At 42.0% G+C, this 24160-nt stretch overlaps 2 protein-coding genes across 3 annotated transcripts; one reads left to right on the top strand and one right to left on the bottom strand.

The window, feature by feature from the left end:
• Positions 1-2900: 2900 nt before the first annotated feature.
• On the top strand, positions 2901-9197 carry NUBP1 (NUBP iron-sulfur cluster assembly factor 1, cytosolic). 2 transcript variants are annotated; one of them, XM_052772684.1, is made up of 11 exons: positions 2901-2965; positions 3048-3149; positions 3252-3388; positions 3632-3700; positions 4239-4271; positions 5015-5105; positions 6031-6185; positions 7277-7387; positions 7512-7614; positions 8351-8434; positions 9025-9197. In XM_052772684.1, exons 1-11 carry the CDS (start codon positions 2932-2934, stop codon positions 9075-9077), a joined length of 972 nt encoding a protein of 323 aa, XP_052628644.1. In that variant the 5' UTR covers positions 2901-2931; the 3' UTR covers positions 9078-9197. The 2 variants fall into 2 exon arrangements, with proteins under 2 accessions (XP_052628644.1, XP_052628645.1); XM_052772685.1 differs by lacking the exon at positions 3632-3700.
• A 631-nt stretch (positions 9198-9828) lies between these two features.
• TVP23A (trans-golgi network vesicle protein 23 homolog A) lies at positions 9829-22859 on the bottom strand. Its single transcript, XM_052772686.1, has 7 exons — positions 22529-22859; positions 22361-22440; positions 16966-17110; positions 15921-16010; positions 12527-12652; positions 10694-10823; positions 9829-10263 (listed from the first exon to the last, which is right to left on the bottom strand). The coding sequence occupies exons 1-7, from the start codon at positions 22535-22537 to the stop codon at positions 10202-10204; spliced, it is 642 nt and encodes a 213-aa protein (XP_052628646.1). The 5' UTR covers positions 22538-22859; the 3' UTR covers positions 9829-10201.
• Positions 22860-24160: the final 1301 nt, after the last annotated feature.

Raw genomic sequence — 24160 nt, 5'->3', positions numbered from 1 at the left:
CTGCAAATGCTCACGCACACAAAAAACTTTCCTCTTGCAATGACTGATGGAACTAATTCTCAGCAGCTGTTTGGGAGGGTAGAGTTAATCCCGAGCATGAGAAATTGTAAGTGCTGGCAGAGTTCACCCCTGAGTTCAGCCTGACTCAAACACTATAAAGCCCATTTTTTGCCCAGATACCCCTGCACGAAGAGCCCTTGCTGGCTCGGGGGAAGAGGGGTGCTGAGGAAGAGATTTACTTTTCCTTTTTGGTGCTTTTTGTGAGGAATGTTCTCTATAACCTCAGGAACAGGAAATGATCTGTTGGCCCCAAAAGAAAAATATTTGAACACGTACCTCAGTTTAAAACGTGGAAAGCCCTGCTGACATCAGTGAATCTAATCCGTATGTTTGAAAGGAAGCACAGACCTAAAGTGCTGTACTTATGTACTGACCTGTGGTCTAAAGCAGAGCCACATTTTTCATACAAAAGGTACAGTATAAATTTCTCAGATACGTCTTACTGGCCAGTTCCTCCCACTCCAGACATTTGAATTTGCTTAAACATTTGGATCTACTTCCACATAACATTTTTTTCATTAGTTTCCCGTAGAAGATAATTACAGAGCAATAAGTACAGAAGTTGTACAAGTATCAAGTAGTGATGAGCATTTACCTGAGGTAAATCTACTTGAAATGGAAATAGCATATTTGTTAATGACTGAAAAACAGAGGCCAAACTCCTCAAACACCTTAATTAAATGTATTTTAACTTTTTTTTTCTAAGGATTGTTTTGGAGGTAGACAGTTATTCAGAAGTTTTTGTGGTTCCCCCCACCCCCGAGCACTCTTTCTAAAATCCTTGCAGTTGTTGAAGCGGAGAGTGTTCATAAAAAGATAACTTTGCAGTATTTTTCTCTTAAAAAGACAGATTTAACACCAGGGTGTGCTGTTACCTTTTCAAATATTACCAGATACTCTTTTCTATATATTGTGTTTCCAAGGTAAGACTGCCTTCAATAGTAACTTAAACACTTGTATGTTAAAACAATCAAGTTTTCGGACTAATCAGTAAGAAATGGGAATACCTGAGACTCCTGACTGTGCTCAAATCAGAAAAATACCCTTTTTACAGCACTCTCAACCAAAGAAATAGAAGGAGGCTTTGTGAGCAGGAAACATGCTGGTTCACTCACAGTTCCTCCAAAACCACTGCCCCGACCTGCCTTTCTCTCAAGCTTGAGTCTCCATCAGTGGTTTTTAAACTGGAATTCATGGGCCCTGCCTCTGGAGTAATTCAGTCTGTCTCATGGGAAGTAACCAGGACAAGAGGGACTGTTGTTTCGAGGCTCGTACCTGTTATGTGCATCTCCAGGAGAAAAACTGAAAACTTCTTTAAAGGATGTGAACATATTGTGTGCATTTTTCCAAAGCAAAGTGGTTACACTATTTAATGGCTGATTCTGAACACCAAAGCTTTACTCATGTAACAGCCGTTGAGATGGCTGTTGCTGCATCTACAATGGTTGGGACTCTGCACCGTTTTAATCGTAGCAGTACTGTGAGAACTTTATACATAGGTAATGGGAAAATGAAGGGAAGGTGAAAAGATTGTCAAAGATCTTGGAAAACCATTTTCCTCCTCATAAGACTAAATATGGTTCTGTGATTTAGTGCTCATTTCTATGTAGATTGGAAGCATTTTCAGGCAGGAATTGTCTTTTGCTGAATGTGGGTAAGGTATCCCCTGTTGGGGATTCTCAGTTGGTCTCTTCAGGTGATGCAGTTTTACAATTGCAGTCTGCACACACACAGCTTTTAGTCAGGTGTACTGTCAGTTTGTGTTGGGCTGATGAGCAGTATGAGGAATAATCACCGATGTTTGCAATCTGTAATTCAGTTCCTAGGCTGTGATGTTACGAATGAAGGGGAGGACAAGGCTGTGCGCAGGCAGCCATGGGAGGGACAGAGAGGGAGCAGTGATGGGGTAAGGTGGCCGGTAATAAGGTCCAGCTTACATGACAAGCTGGTGCACGCTTTTTGTTTGGAAAATTAATTTGTTACTAATGTATTTCATTAATTTTAACGTACCAAATACAGTGGCAGTCTGGTTGCTCAGAAGTTGATTGGCCAAGTTAAGGTAGAATAATCTTCCAAATGAATGTACCCGTTAAATTAATAGAAATTGTCTACCAGTGAGGTACAGAAATTGGAATATATTCCAAATTGCTATGAAATATAGCAATGGCGTGATTTTACTGAAATGATACATAAACTCCTAGGCATAAAACTTCTGCAACACAGAAGCGAAGGGTATTAACCCGCAGTACTTTCCTTGCCGGCTGTACAACGCCGTGCTCCCAACTAACCCGACCCGGCTCCGGGAGGACGTCTCCTCCGAGCGGCCGGCCGCCCGCGGTAGCTGCTGGGCTGGCTGCGCGGGCGCCTCCGTTAACATCCAGGTTTTGGCACCGACGTGGGTTTGCGGCACCACCGCCGAGTGCCGCTGTCTAAAGCGGTTCCAGCGGAGAAAAGTCAACGTGGCTTTAAAGACGCGCTGCCGTCGATGAGGTCTCTCCTTTAGCTCGTCCGCCGGCGGTCTCTGGCGGTCTCTCGGCTGCCTACGTGCCAGCCCTGTGCCGAGGTCGGTGCCGCCGGCTCGCAGAAGCGCTGCCCGGCTGAGGGCGAGCCCCGCGCGGCGGCGGACCGGCGGCAGACCGGCGGCGGGGCGGAGCCGCGCTCCCGCGCTCCCGTCCCCCCCCGGGGAAGGACACACCCACCCGCTGCCGCCAAACCCGCGCGCGCGGCGGCGCCGCTTCTTCCCGCGCCGCCGCCCACGAGCGCCCCCTGGCGGCAGCCGGCGCCGCCGGCGCCTGCGCGCGCGGCACGCGGCTCCCTTCCGTAGCCCCGCCTCTCTCTCGCCCGGCGGAGGGTGACGCGGCAGCGGGCGCCATGGCTGAGGCGGCGGGCGGGCCGCGGCCGGAGGGTGAGGGGCGCTGCGGGGCGGGCGGGCCGGCCGCCGCCGCCGCCGCCGGCAGTCGTGCTCCAGCTCTTCTCGTCCGTTGCAGACTGCCCAGGGACCAGCAGCGCCCAGGCGGGCAGGGCCGCCGCCTGCCAGGGATGCCCCAACCAGAGGCTCTGCGCGGCCGGCGCCGCTGCCCCGGACCCGGGTGAGGGAGGCCCTGAGGCGGCGGGCGCTGCGGGGCCGCGGGGCGGGGCGTGCGGAGGGGGCGGGGCCAGGCCCGGGGTGACAGCGGCCGTGTCGTCCGCAGCGGAGGCGGCGGAGCTGCGGGAGCGGCTGCGCGCCGTGAAGCACACGATCCTGGTGCTCTCCGGGAAGGGCGGCGTGGGGAAGAGCACCTTCAGCGCCCTCCTGGCTCACGGGCTGGCGGCAGACGAGGCCAAGCAGGTGGGCTGCGCGGGGCGGGCCGGGCTGGCCTGGCCGGCCGCTGCGGTTTGAAGCCCGGAGGCACACCGGGCACAACCAAGCAGGGGCACGACCGCACTGATCGTGTTCCCCTTTTCGTTAAGGGTTTGAACTTAGCTCGTGTACTAAGGGCGCTCGCGTGTTTTCGTTGCGCGATTTAGACTTTGGAGACAGTCCTGCGCAAGCTTGTTTCCAGTGGGGTGGGTTGGTTGGTTTGTCTTCCAGGTTGCTCTGCTGGACATAGATATCTGTGGGCCATCGATCCCTAAAATGATGGGTCTAGAAGGAGAACAGGTAAGTGAATGCTCAAACATGTTGTTTAAGGGATTTCTGCTCAATTTTTCATTAACTTTTTAGGGTTTTGTAGATTTAAAGCTTGTAAAAGGACTGCTTATTGGGAAATGTGTGTGGCAGTGGGTAGGGAAATAAAGAAGGTGAGATGGAGAAGTTCAGCATAATTTAGTTTGTAAAAAGAGTTGTCTGCTTTCAGGATGACCAGTTCTGCAAACTTAACTTTTGCTGCATATTGGCCACATATTCATGACTACTTAAAACTTAAGTAATGTTAGCATGATGCTCTTTATCAGCGCTAGAATATTTTATATAAATATATAAAGTCATGGGTACATTTCTTGCAAAAAGGTTGAACAGTTATTACTCACTTACTAATGGAGATCTGGCCCTTCTGCAGTTTTTAACTCAGCTGCTCCAGTAAAGCAGTATTGTACCTATAGGCAGGAGATCTATTTACCCAGTTTTGACTTACATTACGTAACACATGAATGTCTGTACTTATTTCTAACATAATTTTATGTGTCACTTCTATTTTCAGGTTCATCAGAGTGGATCAGGATGGTCTCCAGTGGTAAGTTGGTGTAGCTGTTTCAGAAAGTTTGTTGGGTTTGTTTGGGTTGGGCACTGTCTTCTAAGGTGAAAAACGAGTGAGGGAGGAGCAGAGGGTGCTTCTATTAATTCTTTTTGTAATGACGTAAATATCTAGATTCTGTAGAATCTGGATACAGGCTATATAGATCAGAGTGTTAAATTTATTTTGTTAATCACAATAATACAATATTTCTAAAATAACCTTATTATTTTAAGCGTCTCTTGTTTACTGATTTTCCTAGTAGACTATAGGTAATAAGCATAAGTTACTTCATTTCATTGTTTTTGGTTATCACACAGCTGTATAGTATGTCACCTTTTCAATGACAGACAAAAAGTGTCTTAAACCCCAAAAAAACCCTCATTAATCTTTAGAAAATGCAGGGAAAGTTTTTGCTTGTGTATGCTGTTAAAAAGACAGCTTGATGCTGAGAGGGAAGGTTGCTTTTAGCCTTCTCTCCAGTGATTTCATAAACCACTGTAAATCTTACTACAACTGGATTTTTTTCAGTCTGTGAATGTAGTTGGTGAGCGTTGCACAAAACCTGTAGGTTTTAATGGCCTTTGATAAAAGAGATGCATAAGGTTGTCTGCCTTTATTTTCTTAATGTCTCCGCCCCCTGCCTCCCAACTTTTTCTATAAAATCTGGGGTTAGAGTTGGTTTCTCTACTCTTTCTTTACTGTTCTGTATGCTCTACTGAGTTTCTGCACTTCTCTTTCAGTATGTTGAAGAAAACTTAGGTGTAATGTCAGTGGGGTTCTTGCTTAGTAGTCCTGATGATGCTGTCATCTGGAGGGGACCAAAAAAAAATGGTATGTATCAAGCGTTTTCAACAATAATGTATGTACTTGAAAGATTTAATATCACGAGCTTGTTTAATTGTCATGGTTTAACCCCAGCCAGCAACTAAGCACCACGCAGCCGCTCACTCACTCCCCACCCACCCAGTGGGATGGGGGAGAAAATCCGGAAAAGAAGTAAAACTCGTGGGTTGAGATAAGAATGGTTTAATAGAACAGAAAAGAAGAAACTAATAATGATAATGATAACACTAATAAAATGACAACAGTAATGATAAAAGGATTGGAATGTACAAATGATGCGCAGTGCAATTGCTCACCACCCGCTGATCGACACCCAGCTAGTCCCCGAGCGGCGATCCCCCACCCCCACTCCCCCCAGTTCCTATACTAGATGGGACGTCACACGGTATGGAATACCCCATTGGCCACTTTGGGTCAGGTGCCCTGGCTGTGTCCTGTGCCAACTTCTTGTGCCCCTCCAGCTTTCTCGCTGGCTGGGCATGAGAAGCTGAAAAATCCTTGACTTGAGACTAAACACTACTTAGCAACAACTGAAAACATCAGTGTTATCAACATTCTTCACATACTGAACTCAAAACATAGCACTGTACCAGCTACTAGGAAGACAATTAACTCTATCCCAGCTGAAACCAGGACATTAATGAATAACGTAAGTATAGTATAGTAAGCTATGTGAAAAAATGAGTGAATGGTTACCTGTTTTCTTTAGTTGAACATATTCATTTGATGAAGTTAGAAGCTCAACTCTGTATTTATTTTTTTTTAAAGCCTTGGCAAAACAAGCATTTCTGTACTTAAGTTGACAAGTCAGAAGAGTCTGCATGCCTAGACTATAAAAGTTGAAGTAGACCCTAAACTTTGAAACACAGGGAGATACTTTTTCTCCCTTCCACTTTCTTATCCTTTCTTTTAGGGTTGATCAAACAATTTCTTCGTGACGTGGACTGGGGTGAAATCGACTACCTGATTGTAGATACGCCTCCAGGAACATCAGATGAACACTTATCTATTGTGCAGTATCTCAGTGCAGCGCACATAGATGGTGCTGTTATAATCACTACCCCTCAGGTATGAGAACTTAATTCCCATTGATAGAAGCATCGTGGCAGTTAAAGCCAATCCTTGGTTTAGAGTCTCTATTTACCTTGAGAGAAATGATGGTACAGAATCTAAGGGAGTTGACTTTATTGTTTTGTGCCTATAGCTGGCTGGTTTATGAGTTAAATGGGTGTCTCAGTGGAGTAGGGGATCTGAGTGGGTCACTAAAACCACTGAGCAATTCACAACCAAAAGCTTTCGTGATCTGTGTGGTGAAGGGAAATGCAGTATTTCAGTTCCTTCTTCAAGATTAGAGTTTGCATCATTGCAAACTGTAATTTACCTGCCAACGGCTTAATATCCAGAAGTCAGTAAGAAGTTTAGTTTTGAAGTGATAAGATGTGCACTGTTCGACACCATGTGAAGTAGCCTGTTGCCTCCAGTAGGCAACTTTGTGATGTGCATTTTTAAAACAAAAATCAGTCCCTGGAGAGATGAAACTCAAAACACATCAAATTCAAACTTGGGCTTTAATGCCTGCTTTGGAAAGGAACAGGAGATCAAACTAGCAAAAGACATGTAGGATTTCCACAACAGCCGAAAGAATAAAATGTGAAGGAAGTGAAGTGGTGAGGGCGATATCAGATAGGTGGTGAAGGAAGGAGAAGGGAACAGGAGAACTGAATGAGGTCAGGCATATATGCGAAAAGTCTGAGGGGATGATAAGCTATTTCAAATTTAATTTGAAAAGAGACAATAAGCATAAGCCTGGTGGTTCTTGTCCTTGCCTGCCCTATTGAGAATACCAACGGTCTCTCTGTAAACTGAAAATGTAAAAAAGTTACATTTAAAGAACTAAAGATGAGAGATTAATATAGGAGATAAAACATAAATACAGCTGAATCAAGTCAGATTTCAAAACAACCACGTTCAGTAGGCTAGAACTGTTGTACCTGTCCTATTGCTAGAGCACATAACACAGGTTTATGTTCCTCAAAATATGAAGAGAGCAGTAATAATTCATTATGAACTTTCTTTAAAATAGCTCTAAGGATGTCACTTAATGGGTTTCGGCATCCAAACATTCCACTCAAAATAGCAGTGTCTCCTAATACTTGTAGGAAGTATCACTTCAGGATGTTCGGAAGGAGATCAACTTCTGCCATAAAGTGAAACTGCCAATCATAGGTGTTGTGGAAAATATGAGTGGCTTTATTTGTCCAAAGTGTAAGGTAAGGCTATCTGTATATTAAAGCATTTTTTTATCTTGATGTTGTTTGTATATAAAACATTGCTCCAAAAATGCCTCGTTCTCAGAATTGCAATATTTTAACTCTGGTTTTCATGTTGTCCCAGAATGAATCACAGATCTTTCCCCCAACTACTGGAGGTGCAGAGAAGATGTGCCAGAACTTAAATGTTTCCCTCCTGGGTAAAGTGCCTCTAGATCCTCAAATAGGTAAAGTTACTGTATTGCACTACATATAAAACAAGTTTTTCCTCCTATACTGACATTGTTACTGGAAAACCCTGGCTTGGACACTGATAAATTAGAATATTAAACATTTTATCTCTTAGGTAAATAACCGCTTTTAGATACAACTTTTTTTTTAATCAAAAGTTACTGGAACTGCAACATAGCATGGTGTGAAAAGAGGAAAGCGCTAGGATAATTTCCTTAGCCTGAAACTTTGTCTTGATCAAGATTAGATTATGCATCTTTTCAGCTGTATAATCGTATTCGAAGTACAACATGTCTTTCTCTTTGGTGAAATCACCTGGAAGTGCAGACTGAGTAAAACCATAACTACTATGAAGAATAGTATCTTGTAGACATTAAGCATTAAAACTAGCGCTTTAACTTCACTGTTACTGGTACCACCCAAATTCTGTTGTGGATAGTGAGAAGGCCTGGTTCCTTGCCCACTGGCTATTACCAATTAATACTTGATTTAATGACATCAAGGAACAGGTCAGTACTTCCAAATAATGACTGAAGGTTTCTGCCAATAGTATTCCTTTGTAAAACTGTAAGCTGTAGTTCTAGTTACATTACTGACATAAGGACTTCTTAAAAGGAATAGATGCAAGTGGCTCTTTGGAAGGGTATAACTGGTAGCAGGATAAAGGGTAAAATAAAGAAAAGTTCATCATTTCCTGTTGCTTTGCTTTCATGTTTTTACCTGTCCTTCAAGGAAGAAGTTGTGACAAAGGCCAGTCTTTCTTGTCAGAAGCACCTGAGTCTCCAGCTACATCGTCTTACAGGAATATCATTCAAAGTAAGTCTGAAAATCACCGTGCAAATGAATCCTCTCAGTTCTGAGCGCTTCTGCAATACGTAAAGGTGCTAAACAGAATTACGTTATTCTGCCACAAATAGTAAAAACAGATGGGCATAGCAATTACGAAAGTAACAGATGCAAACACTATGTTTGCTTCCGGGCATCAGTTAGGACAGGCTTTTAAAGTGATAATGAAATGGTATTTAATAACTGGTTTCAATGTTTGGCTTCAATTGTTCATTTTCAGAAAAGATGAGTGTGTGCTTGCTCTCACAGAAAAGTTCTAAGATTCTCAAGCAGGCCTGTGGAGGAGGGGTGCTCACCATAGTTGAGTACGCTACAGCTGGCTAATTATTGCCTCCACTTCTAATTGTAATTGCACAAAACCCCTATATAAAAACTACCTAAAGAGCTGGTGATGTGCAGTTTAAAAATACAAACAGCTGGGAAATTCCTAAAGCCGTTTTCACTGTGATAAAGGCCCAACTTGTGATAATTTGTACCAATAGGGGACAGAGTGATGCAGCAATAACTAACTCCTAATGTGCAACTGAAATATTTATATTACTTTTTCCCTGTCTTTGCAGGAATTCAGGAATACTGTGATCAACACCCTTTTCAAGAAGAGAAAAGTATCTAATCTATGAATGGAATAAAAATGTAGTTCACATTTAATTATAGAAAAGTAACTTATGCCTTGATTTGATAGAAGGAATGTATTCTTTTTATATATTGCAAATAAATTCTTAATATAAATGTTCTTGCCTTAGTTTTTTTTCCATAGTTCAAGATTCTTGTAGTTCACAGGTGGTCTCAAAACTTGCTAGAAAGCTGTAAAACTGAGTCTTCGTCTGTGTTACATAAGGAACAACCTGCCTCCAGTGTCATGGTACTAACGACCTGAACATGAAGTTGTTGTTTCAAGACATGTGCATACAAGATGTTATTTAGAAAGCTGAATGTAAAATACGCTTCGCTGACATGGGGACATTGTATGTAATGTATGTACTATGCATGTGCATATCTTTCAGTGGAAAAGATCTGTATTTAGAGGGAAATTCAGTGCAGTCATGTCTCTTTTTTATAATTGGCATCAGCTTTAAAATAAAAACCTACTAGAGTTTAGGCAAGTTAATTACAGTACAAGTACAATATTTATTACAGGTATCAGAGTAAGATATTTTAACTATTTATACATAACTAGCTGCTTCACACAAGTACTCTGTGAATGTGCTACATGACTTTTGTTCTTTCTTCTACTTGAGCCTAAGTCTGAACACTCAAAAAATAAACATTCGGTATCTTTACTAACTAGGAGGCCTTTTGTGATTGTAATTCCCCTTTTTACTGACGAATCAAAGCTTTGAGAAATCAGTATTGTGTACAAGAGGGAAAGGCAGTTTGATTTTCTTTATTGTAGTTCCAAAATTAAACAAACGAGCATTGTCTTCTGATTACATTCTAATTCTTGGTTAAGATAACCCAACAGTTTCATGTTAGTTGGCAGATTTTTTTTTTTTTAAGGAAGTGTGGTCTGTATAAACCATAAGCATTGTTTTTGTGCCTGTACAAACTGCTTTTTGGTGACACTTTTAAGTAACACAGACTCTAAAACCTTTCAGAATCTAAAACACAAATTACATAAAATCCTTATTATTTCATGCAGGTATAATTGTAGAAGTGCTTTACTTAAATACCTTCATATGAAGAACAGCTTTCATAAATGAGTATTTTTACTGCTCATCCTTTTAGTTCTTTATTTCATTATCTAGTGCCTGTCTTCCCATGTACTTCAATGTGGCCTCCTGAAATCATCCTTGTCTGTCCTGTAGAATGAACACAGGAAGTGTGGGTGTTAGCGTAACCTACTATGTAGGAATCTTTTCTAAAAAGCAGGGAAGAGCCTGGTGGAAGCCTGAGGGTTGAAGATCGCTCTCCCACCTGTGTCTAAGCAGAGGCATTATAACACCTCAGAAGGCATCCCTCCGAGGATTTAACTTAGAGGACGTTCTTCTTGGGGCTTGGAAGCAGCTCAGCTGTGAAGCTTCAGCAGGCTTCCAAATAGAGAGCAAAGTGACATGGGGGTATGGCCCCTCCGAGCAAGTTCCACAAGAAAGGCTTATTGGAAAACCAAGATAGCCCTGCCAGGAGTTATTTTAGGAACTAAGACCCAGAAAGAGCCAAAACCAACAGCATGAGGCAGGTCGGTATGTGATGTTTCATGGGCTGTAGCTGATGGACCAACTCCGTACTTACTCTTGGGAACATCCGCTGTGACAAAAAACCTTGAAGTTACTCTGCTGATGCTTTTTTGTCCCCCTACTTTGCAGTGGATGTAGCCATATAAATTAGCAGTCTGAAGGGAGATCCCAGCTATCACAAGAGCCTGTGGACAAACAAAAGTTCAGCTGGGACAAATACACTGCTATCTATGGGCTGCATTTATAGAATATATATACACACGTGTGTATATATATGTATATATACTACTTAGGTATACATACATGCTGTAAGAGGGGGATATTCCTTCCAATAGTAAATGACCTTCAAAGAGATCCAATCATGTCAAACAACAGTTCCTTTCTACAAAATGCCTCTCTCTTTATCTAAACATTGATACAAATTTTTTTTGTCATTCTGTATCTTGAAAGACTTCATTACTTTCCTAAAAGCATTTATTCAAAAAAGGACCTATTCAACTGATTCCATAATCATTTCACTTTTTTTAAGCCTGATTTGTATCTGAAAGTTTCACATCCAGAGACATAGCAAACCTGCAGGCTTGTTTAGCTGACAAATGCCTTATTATATACAAATAAGATCCCATAACTTACAGATTTACAAAGAGCATCGACAGATATCAATCAATATCTAGCATTAACAGGCAGTGAAAATAATTAGATCTTTTTGTGGTACTATAGGCTTAGCAGCAGGCAGAACCCATCTGATTGACTAATAAAATAGCTTACAAAAAATGTTTTTCTTAGCCTCAGAAACAGTTTCCTGGAAGCTATCCTATTTTCATTTGTGTAACTTGCCTTTTACAAGCACCTGAGCAACCTGCCTCCAGGGCTGGTTAGGGTTCCTTCTCCAATCAGCTCTTAGTTTAGCAAACAATCTCTGATTTTTAAAAAAAAAAAAAAAAAAAAAAAGGTGGCACTGTGGAGAACAACTGCTGGTTTAATTTTAACTATTGCTTGTTTAGCTATGCTATTTTGGGCACTAGAAAACAGCTAATGATTTGCAATTGATTCATACCCACAGCTGAATTTCCTGTTTCATTTAATAATAAAATGTAATCTTGGCTATTACTGGTCATGTAGCTGCACATGTCCAAGACACTTTTTATCTTTTCAAACGGAATTAAGAAATTGTACTTAGCATGGCTAGGAACTTGACAAAATGAATTCTATGGTGATTATCGAAGCACTTAATGTTTACGGGGGAAAACATGAAGATTTCATAGACAAAAATATCTTAACATAATGCAATATATGGGGTAAATTTCTTCTTGTATTTAGAAAAATGTGTAAAGTTTTTCTTTTTTTTGTAGACTAGATGGCTTATAAATACAGTATAAAATACACACTTATAGCTCAATTTATCAAGGTTTTAAGCACTATGATACTGGTTCTTTCAAAAGGGAATGGTACCAGAGATCTAAAATCCTTACTTTTAAGAGGAAGTAACATTCAAGTCCCAAGGAGATGTGAAAACCTGAAAACCAGCATCACTGGTTCATTTTTTGTCCTCTCCTGTTAGTTTCCTTTGACTGAAATAAGTTGGGGAAAAGTAAGTTGCTACAGTTAAAAAGAAGTCTGTAATTTTGCCAAGCACTTAAGTTTCTCAAGTTAGATGAAGGAGTTGACATCTGATAACCTAGTGGAAGTGGGGCTAAAAATTACTAATCCATTCCAGAGCACAGGGCTTGACTGCAGAAAACTCCTTGTGATTTCTTGAAGCTGTTAGTGGAATTTTTGTACTGTTGGAAGATTTGATTCAAAGACTTTTGCAAAACTAACAGATCTGGGTTTTCCCTCTACCAACATTGTCCGTCAGCCATAGGTCTTTCAGTACCCCCAGACTTACCAGCCATTTCAGCTTCAAGGAGAACAAGGTGCTAAAGAAAAACATTGTCCAAATAACTGGACAGATAATGAGGCCAAGCCAAAAGATTCGAGCTTCAGCTTCAGTTGAGGCAGCTATTGTAGGCACCTAGAATGAAAATTATTGAAACTACTAGTCACAAAGACAAAATCCACAATAAATAACAAATCAGCAGAGGAGGAAGAACGGACAAAATTACTTCTTCACCTAAATTTCACTTATTATATGCACAGAAGGAAGATTGAATAAGAAGAGAAGTAGCAAATGCCAAGTTTTCTGCCTGCTGCCCTACTGTACGTGACAGCATTTTCTTTTCAAAATGTTCCAGTCTCTGTTCACATTCAAATGAGAGAATTATTCCTTTTGTCAATGACAGCTCCCACTAACACTACAGATTAGTAGTATTTTAAAGTCAAAGCTCTGTTACACTGACAATTGCTTTTAAAATTCAGAAATAGTGAGTTAACTTTTACATTAGATTCAAACTTTACCAAGGCCTTAGAAAAGTGTGAAACAGGAAGACAGTGTTACAAGCAGAACTTTAGTGTGAATACTTCACTGTCTGTAGTGTAGATTTGTGACATGTACCCAGTTCACAAATCAAAAGCGGGGGGGGGGGGGGGGGGGAATCAGTCTAGTATCAGAAAAGCTATAGTATCTAATGTGGAAATTGCAATGAGCTGTTGCAAGTGCTAACAAGCAAATTTTAAAGATCCCCCACAGGATTTATCAGGTGGTTCCAGCTCAGACAATGAAATTCTCATAATGGTGTCCATTTCCATACATTTTCTTAAAAACGTGCCGTATCTTTGCTTAATTTAAATCTTGCATGAAGCTTAGTTTTCTATTACATAAACTAATACTTCAGTTATGCTTGTGAAATCCACTGATATTCCATAAATTAATAACTGTAGCTTCAAAAATGCCTCTTCTGTAATACTAGTGTTGGACACCACAGTAACTGCTGGCATCTCTCTGAAAGAGGCATTGTTATTCACGGTGCTTTACTTGTGTTCTTCAGGGAGAGCAAAAAAAGCCTCAAAGCAGGCTGCAAAAAGCCCTGGTTGCAGATTTCTTCAGGTCAGCACAACCCATATGTCTCTATCTACACTGAAAGGCTCACTGTTAACTCCTAATGCTTAAAAGAACCTAAAGAAAGAGAATTATTCAGCAGGTTCTGATCCTTCCTAGGAGACCAGAATTCAAAATCTCACTCTAAACCTCAGACCACTCAACCACCACTAGTGCTAGCTTCTGAAATACAAGCTTCACAACTGGAAAAAGTAAACTCTGTGGACTCTGAAAACTGAAGACTTTTAGTTCATTTTCAGTATCTTGAATTCTCCATGTAAAAATAACTCATCCATCCAACCATCCATCCATCACGAGGCAGACAACATCATCCAACTTGTAAATACAGTTAAGTTACTCTATCTTACCTAAGAAAACCCTGAAAGATGCAATAATTACAAGGTATCTTTAATTTTTTCATGTACCCTCTAAACCAGTGATGTTGCAGCAGTCCTGAGTATAATGTTCTATGCCTTCACAGTTACAGAAAAAGACAGATGTTCTGAGTCAATAAAAGGGGTATCACCTGTATCCCAAATTACCCAACAGTAACATTGCATTAGCACTATTTACGAGAAAAAAAAAGTTAATACACCTGAGAGCTCTGCATCTAAAAGAGCTAGTTAATTTGATGAGCAAGATTACAAAAGGCTGCAGTCATCCCAAAGAAAAGAGAGGGGTGTTTGGAACATAAGTGTAAGAACTACTTTTTTTCCAGCAAACCTCAGCAGAAGACAGGATTTCAAGGACAAACCTCTGCTGCATCAGCAGTGCACCAGGAATTAGCTGTTTATTGTTGGTGAGTGACTTGTAATGTTCCTAAGCAAATTTACCTGTAAAGCAAGAGGGTAAACTTCAAGGCCAGATTGGATGGGGCTTTCAGTCAACCTGGTCTAGTGGAAGGTGTCCCTGCCCATGGCAGGGGGGTTGGAACTAGATGATCTGTAAGGTCCCTTCCAACCCAGACCATTCTATGAAAGCAAGAGATCTTAAAAAGTTGCCAGAGGACTGGCAAAGGAGGTGGAGAATGCCTGACTCTGGAAAGTGAGAGAATTGCATGTATTCCAGGACCTTGCCATGACAAAGTACTCCTCATGGATAAACCATGACAAAAACCACAATCCACTCTAATTACATGTTCCTTCTTGCAGTACTATGATTTTCACGTTAATCAAGCTACCATTTGCCAAAATTTTTTGAAGGCTTTAGCCCATACAGATGAGTCAACTTTGTACCTCTAGGCTAGAATTAACAAACTGTAATAGGAGAATTAGGCTTGCTCATCTCACAGGAATTTTGAGGTTGGGAGGTCATTTTATTGATACCATTGCTATTAAGTGCTAAGAAAGCTCTTGCTTACTGTCTCGGCTTGACAGAACTAAGAAACTCTGAAGGTCTTCTAGTTTCTTTGCTTTCATGTAGGCTTGCCTATACTCTCTCTTTAGGTTTCGCTTGGATCACAGGAAGAACGTGAGCATCAGTTATCCTCTTAGCGGTGCGCAGCCCCACTGCCGGCTGCGCTCCTGCCCGGCCGCATTCTCCTTGCAAGCGGCCGCAGGGCTGCTAGAGGGCACTCCAGACCTGCACAGCCACAGTATTTTACACTGGGCTCAGAAGCCAGGCTGTGTGCACGGCTGGACTAGCTGGAAAGGAATGTCCGAGTGAGTAGCACTTGAAGTGGTGTTCTACCAGGCTCTCGCCTGAATGGGGCTGTAGAGAGGATGTTAGCAAATGAAAGCAAAAACCTGCGGTCTTGACTCTGGCAGCGATGCCAAGTGCCGTTTTATAGCTTTTGTGCTCAGGGTGATTTGGGGGAGCACTAGCGGTATCGGAATGCTCTGTGATCTGGGTTCTATTCCCCACCATATTCCATGAGCGTGAATAAAATACTCATTTTACAATACTGAATTTGAACTATTCAACACTGCTTTCAACATAGATCCGTCCTGAAGAGGATTCTATGTTGCAATTAACCATGGGAAGATGTGTTTATTACAAGATGTTCTCGCTAAAAAAATAATAGAACTACCAGAAACACGTCATACCGACAGTACCATGCTATGAATATCTGTGCTGCTGATGCATATGATGACGATGTTGTGAGACCAGTTTTGTCCTGAATGCTTCCAGAATGTGACAATCCAGTGTGCTTGCAGCTGAATACTTACTTAATCTTCTACAGAAGCTGGACAAAAAGTAACCGCTACAAAGGTGCTCTATTTGTTACTTTATTTGACATAATATCAGCTTTACAAGCTTTCCTATGGATTCTGCTTGTCCTGTGCCTGTTTATTAACATACTTACCCTTTTTGCTTCAAACACCCAGTGGCTTTTTCCATCTTCATCAATCTGGTTCCACCAACGCAAACCAACTAAGAGTCTTCCTGTCACGTTCTAGTGACAGAAACAATTATTTGAATTAATCAGTAGCATAATCCACTTGTCAGACTAACATTAAAAAAAAAAGGCAAGCATGTCTGAAAATCATATTCTTTTATCAAATACTAAAACTAATTCTAAAAGCTGTGCCAGCTTGAGCACAACAGTCATTAAGGATGGATGCGTTACCACAAACTGAGAGGCCTGTTCTCCTCTTCTAATATGATGATTAGCACAATAACATTGATTTAGGTAAGAAATTATAGGATGTATCTTTTCTAAGTCAGTTAGTTGGAGAAACCCCCAATAAACAAATTTCCTCAGTAAGACAGGAGAACTGCAAACAAAAACACACTGAAAAAATGGAAGATTAATTACAAGCAAGCAAGCTGTGTGGAATCAAGCAAACAAATTAAGAAAATATTTCTGCACCTGGATGAATACTAGAAGTTTTCAGTATACTGGAGATGCAGCAATGCTTCACTTCTACAAAACAAAAGCCTTGTTCTACATGTGGAGCCCCTGGGATTCTGGGCTGGCCTGACCCACCTGCCCGCATGTGGTTAGGGCACTGATGCCGTAGTTGGGCCCCCAGGAGCCTTCTGCAGCTCCTGCCTGCTGGGTCTGGGCACAGTACTGTGGCTTTAGACATCCTTTGGCATCCGTTACTGAAAGTCAGTATGACTTTCTTTTTTTTTTTTTTTTTTTTTTTTTAAGGAGGAAAGCATACAAACAAATCTACCTATGGCAAGGCAATTTTCTCACCATATTAGTAGCTCCCATCAGCCATAGAGAAGAGTTAACAGTAACTAAGATATATAAATGTCTTAATTAAATGGGTTAGACATTTAATAAATCACCAGATCACAATGTCTTTGTCACTTTCATCAGTATACATATTTCCTTTTTTCTTTTATTTAATGGCACATAAAATACTTTCAAAGGTAATTACTATTCAGGGTCATCTTACCTTAACTGACCAAAAGTCAAAGGATAGAAGAAGGAGAATAGTGACAAAACAGGCAACAAAACTGTTGCTGAACCAGTCACAGAACAAGTAGGTAATAATAGCACTCACTCGGAAAAACAGGTGGAAAAAGGTGGCCAGTGGGTGCCTAGAAAAAAGAAAAAAACAACACAGAGCACTTACTTAGGAAGTTATGGGACAAGAAGGAATGTTACAGTATTTCCTAACAATGTAACATAACAAAACTACTTTTACTCTATAATGGTATTTTGGTTTGTAGCTGCTATTATTTCATATGTTGATGTCTATCTTCGTTATCAAAGCAATAGTACTTCCAATAGCCAACCTTCAATCTAAAGTTAAAAGATGGAATGTGTTATTCATGTCAAAACTTTCTCAAAGATAGAACAAAACCTAGAGTCTTTCACCTGTTTCTTTGGTACTGCATGAAGGAATTTAGTGGTTGTGTTCAACACTGTACCCTAAAATCCTCATCGTTTCATGAAATAAATCGGCATTGCAAGGCACAAAAGAATTGAGACATCTTATGCCTTTCAGAACTGTTTTGAAAACAAGAACAGGAACTCTGAAACTAAAAAAAAAAAAAAATATAGCTGTTGGGTCTAAGACAAAATGAATCTTCATATGTAATGTCTGAAACCAAACACTTCCTTTTACAGAGGGAGTACGATTTGGGAATCTAACAGTTCTTATGAATGAATGTTCATTAATTTCACTAGACACTTGTGCTTTGCTCATCACACTAAATTTTGTCCATAACAAAATAAAGGAGAATTTCAGTGGTAGAAGTAACTATATGGCATAGAATATTGGCCTGTACAGTAAGACAGGGGTGTTGGAGAATGCTATATTGAGCACAGGACAATTTTCAGGGTAATATGCCAACTACAAAAACTTACTCTGTACAGTTGTGTTTGTGTTAATTAGTTTAAAGTGACAATTAACTAGAGGCTATTGCATTTAAGTAACTTCTTCCCTTGAAGCTGAGTGAATAAAACTTGTTTTCTGAATATTTTTTAACTCAGCGATTGCCTCATTAAGCTCCTCTACCTCTGTAAACAAGTAACAGTAGTATGGCCTAGGTCATAATAAACTATTCAACTATTAAATTTGTTTTTCTATTATTGTGTATAATAAAATGATACATATAATATACACACAATTAAAATTGTTTATTATAAACTTAAATTATAATTAAATTGTAATAGTTATATTTATATCTTTATTGTAATATTATTATTCTATAGCTGTTTAACTGTTCTAGTAATTATCTATTCTAGAATGGCAATATTGTGCTTGTAGTACTACACACACATGACTGGAGAAGCAAGAATGACACACAGCTGTAGTTTATGTTTATTCCTGATTATGCCCATGCTAACCTCAAACTTTCCAAAAACTTAATTCTGACTTAAAACTAAACATGTGACACTTTAAGTGAAAGGAGCTTTTTCTGCCATAAGCAGATGGGTGGGTGGAGCAGAGGGAATATTGTAAACTGTCAAAAACAGTTAGTGTCTTGCTACTTCAAGTCTTGATCTTGTTCAAGATGATGTAAGAGTTTGCTACATCGCTACACAAGTGGTATCTTGTGCCAATACAAGCTATTCATAGTCACAACCCTAAAGCATTCAGGGTGGACTGAGCTTTCATAACTGTATCAGTGGTTCAAATGTGAAAGTAACTTTAGAGAAGTAGTGTTTCATTTTGGAAGTCAGATGATGAATTACTGTTTGGATGCTGAATAATCTGTTCCAACATCAAGCTTTGAAGGGTGTTTACTAAAAAAACAGTATGTAAGCAAGAGGCTCACATTTATTACAGTGCTAAACACTTTATTGAGACTATAGAATATCAGTCCTCTCACAAGGATATGGCTAGCTAAGCCAAAGACACAGACTTGCAGGTTCTTGTCCTAGGGGAGGAATATGGAGGTATATCAAAATTTGTACCTCATTCTTTAGACAACTCTCAATCTCAGAAAATGTCTACCTATTTATGCTTTTTAAAAAAACATAATTCTGAAGCTAATGGAATCCAGTAAATAAACCATTTACTTCCTCGCTTAACAGAACAAATGTATTTTCTTCATTCACAGCCATTCAAATAAAACTTATAGCTTCTATCATATACGAACAGAATTTTTAATGAGGAGATAATCCCACATAGATAAAATTGTCTTTTAAAACCTGAAGCTAAACCATCTGCATCCTTTTTGAAATAAAAAACTTTACAGCTTTTCTTAAGTGAAGGCATTTATATTGAATTGAAATCAACTGTACTTTATAAATATTTTTAAAAGCTAATTTCCAGAAATACAATGGCATTAAGGAATCATTGTATAAATTTACATGATTTCTTGTACTAATGGAAGACAGTACAGGCTTTAGAACATGGTAACTTTTTTTTTTTTCATTCAAATCTGATAAAGGTAACTAAAACTCTGCACTGGCTCTGCTTACTACACGTTTGCTCCTGAAGGCATAGCAACCCACTTGCTTGGACTTTTAGTTATCCTGTTGCATCTAAACATCCATATAGTGTAGAACGGGAGCCTTAAGGCTAAATGATTACCATTTATCTTGTTACGATAAGCTCTGTTCAGTTTGCAAGCACGATGCCTATTAGGATAGGAATGAGCTGTTATGAATTTAGTTGCATCCCATATTCAAGAATCAAATTGGGTCAACCCTAAGGTATGCTGCTGAGCCACAGGAGAATCATTCTCAGTACCTGCCCAGAAGTGCCAAGGCAGCACTTTATATGCTACTTCTTATACCTCTGTCTGGTACTTCAAATATATCTAGGCAAATTTTGAACAAACAGGCTCTCTGGCTTGATGATCGTGTGTGACCTGGCTGATTTGAAGAAGCAGCGAACATATGCTCTTAACTGTTCCAGATCAAATGTTCTGGTACTGCAATGAACTGCAAAGATGGTGTAAGTTATCTTTTTTCCTAACCTTCTTATGAAAGTAGCCACTAACTAAATCACTATCCGCATACATTTTGCTTTTAAGGAGCACTTGCATATACCTTCGAGAATCATAAACGCACAACTTGTTATAGCTTATGCGAATTCTAACCAAGTTCAAGATACATGAAATTGGGATAAAGACAAATGATTGGAACATGTTGTTATGCTCTCTAACAAGACAACAAAATTTTGTAGCACGTGGGTGTGTTCCAGGCTTGTTTGCACAAGGTTCTTCAGAAATATAAAAACAAACTTCTGTGTGAACCATGTAAGGAGTTTCATTTCTGTATTCTATAGCAGAATGTTTTTCAGTATGTCGTGGTTTAACCCCAGCCAGCAACCAGGCACCATGCAGCTGCTTGCTCACTCCCCCCCACCTCCCACTGGGATGGGGAAGAGAATTGGAAAAAGTAAAACTTGTGGGTTGAGATAAGAATGATTTAATAACTAAAGTAAAAGAAAATGTAATACTAACAATTATAAAACATAATAATAATGAAAAGGAATATAATAAAATAAAATTAAAAAAAAAAAAACACAAGAAAAAGACAAGTGATGCAAAATGCACCTGCTGACCAATGCCTGAGCAGTGATCTGCACCCCACCCCCCCCCCCCACCCCACCCCCCCCCAGCCAACTCGCCCCAGTTTATATACTGTGCATGACATTCTATGGTATGGAATATCCCTTTGGCCAGTTTGGGTCAGCTGTCCTGGCTATGCTCCCTCCCAGCTTCTTGTGCACCTGCTCACTAGCAGAGCATGGGAAACTGAAAAAGCCTTGACTTAGGATAAGCACTACTTAGCAACAACTGAAAACATCAGTGTGTTATCAACATTAGTCTCACATTAAATCCAAAATACAGCACTGTACAAGCTACTAAGAAGAAAATTAACTCTATCCCAGCTGAAACCAGGACACAGTATGAGATTATCTTTTAGTATTGTCACAATGAGGGCAAGAAAGAAGAGCAGTCTCTAATCAAATAAGTATCTACACAAAGTGGATCAATCAATAGTATGGTTTTATACTTTGCCTGTCTATATTATCAAGTACCATGAACCAGTAGGTACAGATCTCTGAACTGGTGCTGTGGACCTCCTACAAACATTTCAGGGTGGTTTTACGTCATACTAACTCTGGTCTCATCCCACAGACTGAATCCGTGGCTCGTGTGTTCAAGACACACTCCTAAGCTGTATTTCCCAGTTTAGGCTATGTTCTCCAAGACTGCACCAAAATATAAACCTTCACTTAAAATGTGTGCTGCTACTAAAGCACAGAAACAAAGCAACTCTGGGAATATTAATCTTGTGTCATGGCTAACTCATTGTGTAGTTGTAAAGTCCCATGCACTGGAAGGGCAGACAAGCTTCACTGGAGACTAGTAAAACAGAGTAATTGTATCATAAAGCTACATACGTGATTGCTTGTTTGCGCATCTCAGATAACATTTGTGTTAGGCTTAACATGTCTTATTTTTCTTTGTTTACAGCTACAAGAAATATTAACATTGTAATGGACCAGAGTAAACTGGGGCAAGGTGGAAAGAAAAAAGCAATATAAATCAAAGCTGATTATACATTATTGATGAGTGCATGCGTATGTATAATTCTTTTTGACATAAAACTCTTCCCTTGACACTCTTTGACTGGAGATTCTTCAAAAGCCACAGATGGAACAACAGCTCTGTCACCCGGGACCTCGGTGCGGACAAAGCTGCAGGGACACCTCTGGTAATGTAACGGGTAGACTGCTTAACCTGACAGATAAGATGGATCAATGGGTTGGGTTTTCTTAGGTAACAGCTACAAGGATAAGATATAGTATATTTCACGTAACATCATGTCCCGTGGAAAGAAAACATGGCAGCTTTATTGCAAATAACTTCCCCTTTCCCTTCAGCTGGGCGTGCGACGCAATGCCCAGGGCGCTCTGCTGCACAACTGGTTTTGCTGAAGACCAGAGCTCTCTCCACTTCTGCAGCTCTAACAAAAACACTGTCTGGGTGTTGTGTGTTTTGTGAATACGTTGGCTTTGGGTGTGCAAAATTTCCGTTTCCAAGGGCAGGACGGCGCCGAGCGGCTGGGCTGGCGGCAGCGGTGCGGCTGGCGGGGCCCTGGGCCTCGCCGGCTCCAGCCCGGGGAAGCTGGAGCTGGCTGCCCGGCACGGAGCATCCCCGGGACGGAGGCTCCCCGGGCAGCCCGTTCCAACGCTTCACCGCCCTCCCTGTAAGAAATGGGAATCAAAGTGTTTAAAGGGAGTTGCCTGCATTTCAGTGCGTCAGTCCAGCTGGAGCGGCGAGGGCTGCCCGGGCCCGGCTACCTCAGGCGGGCGCCGCGACGCTGAGGCCTCCGCGGCCGGCCCGGGCCCGCTCCCGCTCCGCTGCCCGCGCCGTTACCTGATCTTTGCTTTCCGCAGCGCCAGCTCCTCCTCGCTCCCGAAGTCGAGGGACACATCCTCGGTGTCGTCCACCAGCGCCTGCGGCGGGGAGCCCGTCAGCGGGGAGGGACCGGGGGAGCCGCCGCCGCCCCCCGCCCCGCACCGCGCCGCCCGCCGCCGCCTCTACCTGCTTCATCCTCCGCCTCGGCCGGCCGGCCCGGCCCTGCAGCCCGCCTGCCAGGCGCGGCGGCGGCGGCCAGGGCCCGGGAGGTGTCTCAGGGAAAAGGGTCCGGGCTGCCGCCTGCCCGGGGCGAGCCCTCGGCGGGGCCGGCCCTGCCCTGCGCTGCCCTGCGCTGCGGGGGCGGGGGGCCGAAGCGCGGGGCTCCCCCTCGGGCCGAGGCGGCGGCCGGGGCTCGGCAGCGCCTCGGGGCTGGAGGACGCCAGTTGAGCTGGGGCTAGTGCCGGGCCCGGCGGGGAGACCTGCCTCCTCCCTTGCGCCCGCGTCGCTGAGGTGCCTTTGGCTGCCGCCCTCCGCCCCACCGCGTTTAGGCCCTCAGCGGCGGCCGAGGCCGAGGCCAGGGCGGCCGGGCGGGCTCCGTCAGCGGGCCGTGCTGCAGGCGTGGGGAGCCGGAGGCCGCGGTGTGGCCGGAGCCCTTTGTCCAGCGTTTTACGGTGTCCGCTCCGCTGGCGAGCGCAGCTTGCTCACCAAACGCGCCGACCTGGACGGGCCTTTCGTAGGCCTTGTGCTGAAGACAAACCCCGAAAGGAAATAGTGGAGAGAAAGGTGAACGTAGGTGTACGAACATGATACACGCCTGCGTGTCTCGTTCGAGGACTTCAGCTGGTACCGACAGCCCGTTGTCCTGCCCGCACTGGGCAAAGCCTGCGCGCTGTCCCCGGCCTCGCAGTGGGCCCTGTGCCTCTCTTGCGATACGGCTTTTGCGGGCGGTCCAGCATGACCACAGTGCTGTGGATGTGCTACTAGTGTAACGTAGGTAACTCAGCCCTTTAGTTAAAGGTATTTCCTGCTTTTATTTAAATTGCAGATGGATTATGCAGCAGAGTTAAGGAAGTAGGAAAGTGAAATGAGACAACGGAGCTTTAGGGTATGGGTAAGGGTTTCACAATAATGGGGAGAAATAGTTCAGTCAGCTAAGTATGAAGTGGAGGATCAAGGAAGATCTGATGAATCACAGTCCTTTGTAGATCTGACTAGCTACTAGCATTAAATAAGCCTGCAAAATAATAACTTCCTAGTCTTTTCTAAAACATCTAACTATACCAGAATGTATCTGTTGAGTAAGTACAGAAGTTACTAAGGTGAACTTTTCAAAAACATTAATTGGAAAGTAGCTTTGTGGAAGTCCTGTTATTAGGGCAAGACAACACTTAATGCATCAGAAAAACTGGTAGAGCTGTCCTTGGTGGGATTTGTAATTGCAGAGGGGGAAAGGTGTATTTTATGACTAATAATGTTAATATTGTGGTAGTCATATTTTGGCCCTGGTAGTGTTAAAACAACACTGTCGTGTCAGTAAGTACAGCAGACTTGCACTAAAAAACTGAACAGGCAGTTTGTAATTTGATGGGCTGGCTCATGATAGCCTACAATATTAAAATATTTAAGTAGGCTTTCACTCCCAAAGAAGATAAAAAAATCTTTGAGAGCTATCATGAAATACAATTATTAAATAATTTTGTGCATACCTGAAGCTGACCACTACTTCATTTACTGTATCAACATGCACTTCTGCTTATGAGCGACATATTAACAATAACTCAAATAGAACCAGCTTCTGACTCAGAAGCAGCTCCCAGA

This window comes from Harpia harpyja, chromosome 21 (genome assembly GCF_026419915.1).
Source record: "Harpia harpyja isolate bHarHar1 chromosome 21, bHarHar1 primary haplotype, whole genome shotgun sequence".
Classification (NCBI taxonomy): domain Eukaryota; kingdom Metazoa; phylum Chordata; class Aves; order Accipitriformes; family Accipitridae; genus Harpia; species Harpia harpyja.
The sequence above is the reverse complement of the archived record's forward strand: the minus strand, read 5'-3'. Positions and strand labels throughout refer to the sequence as shown.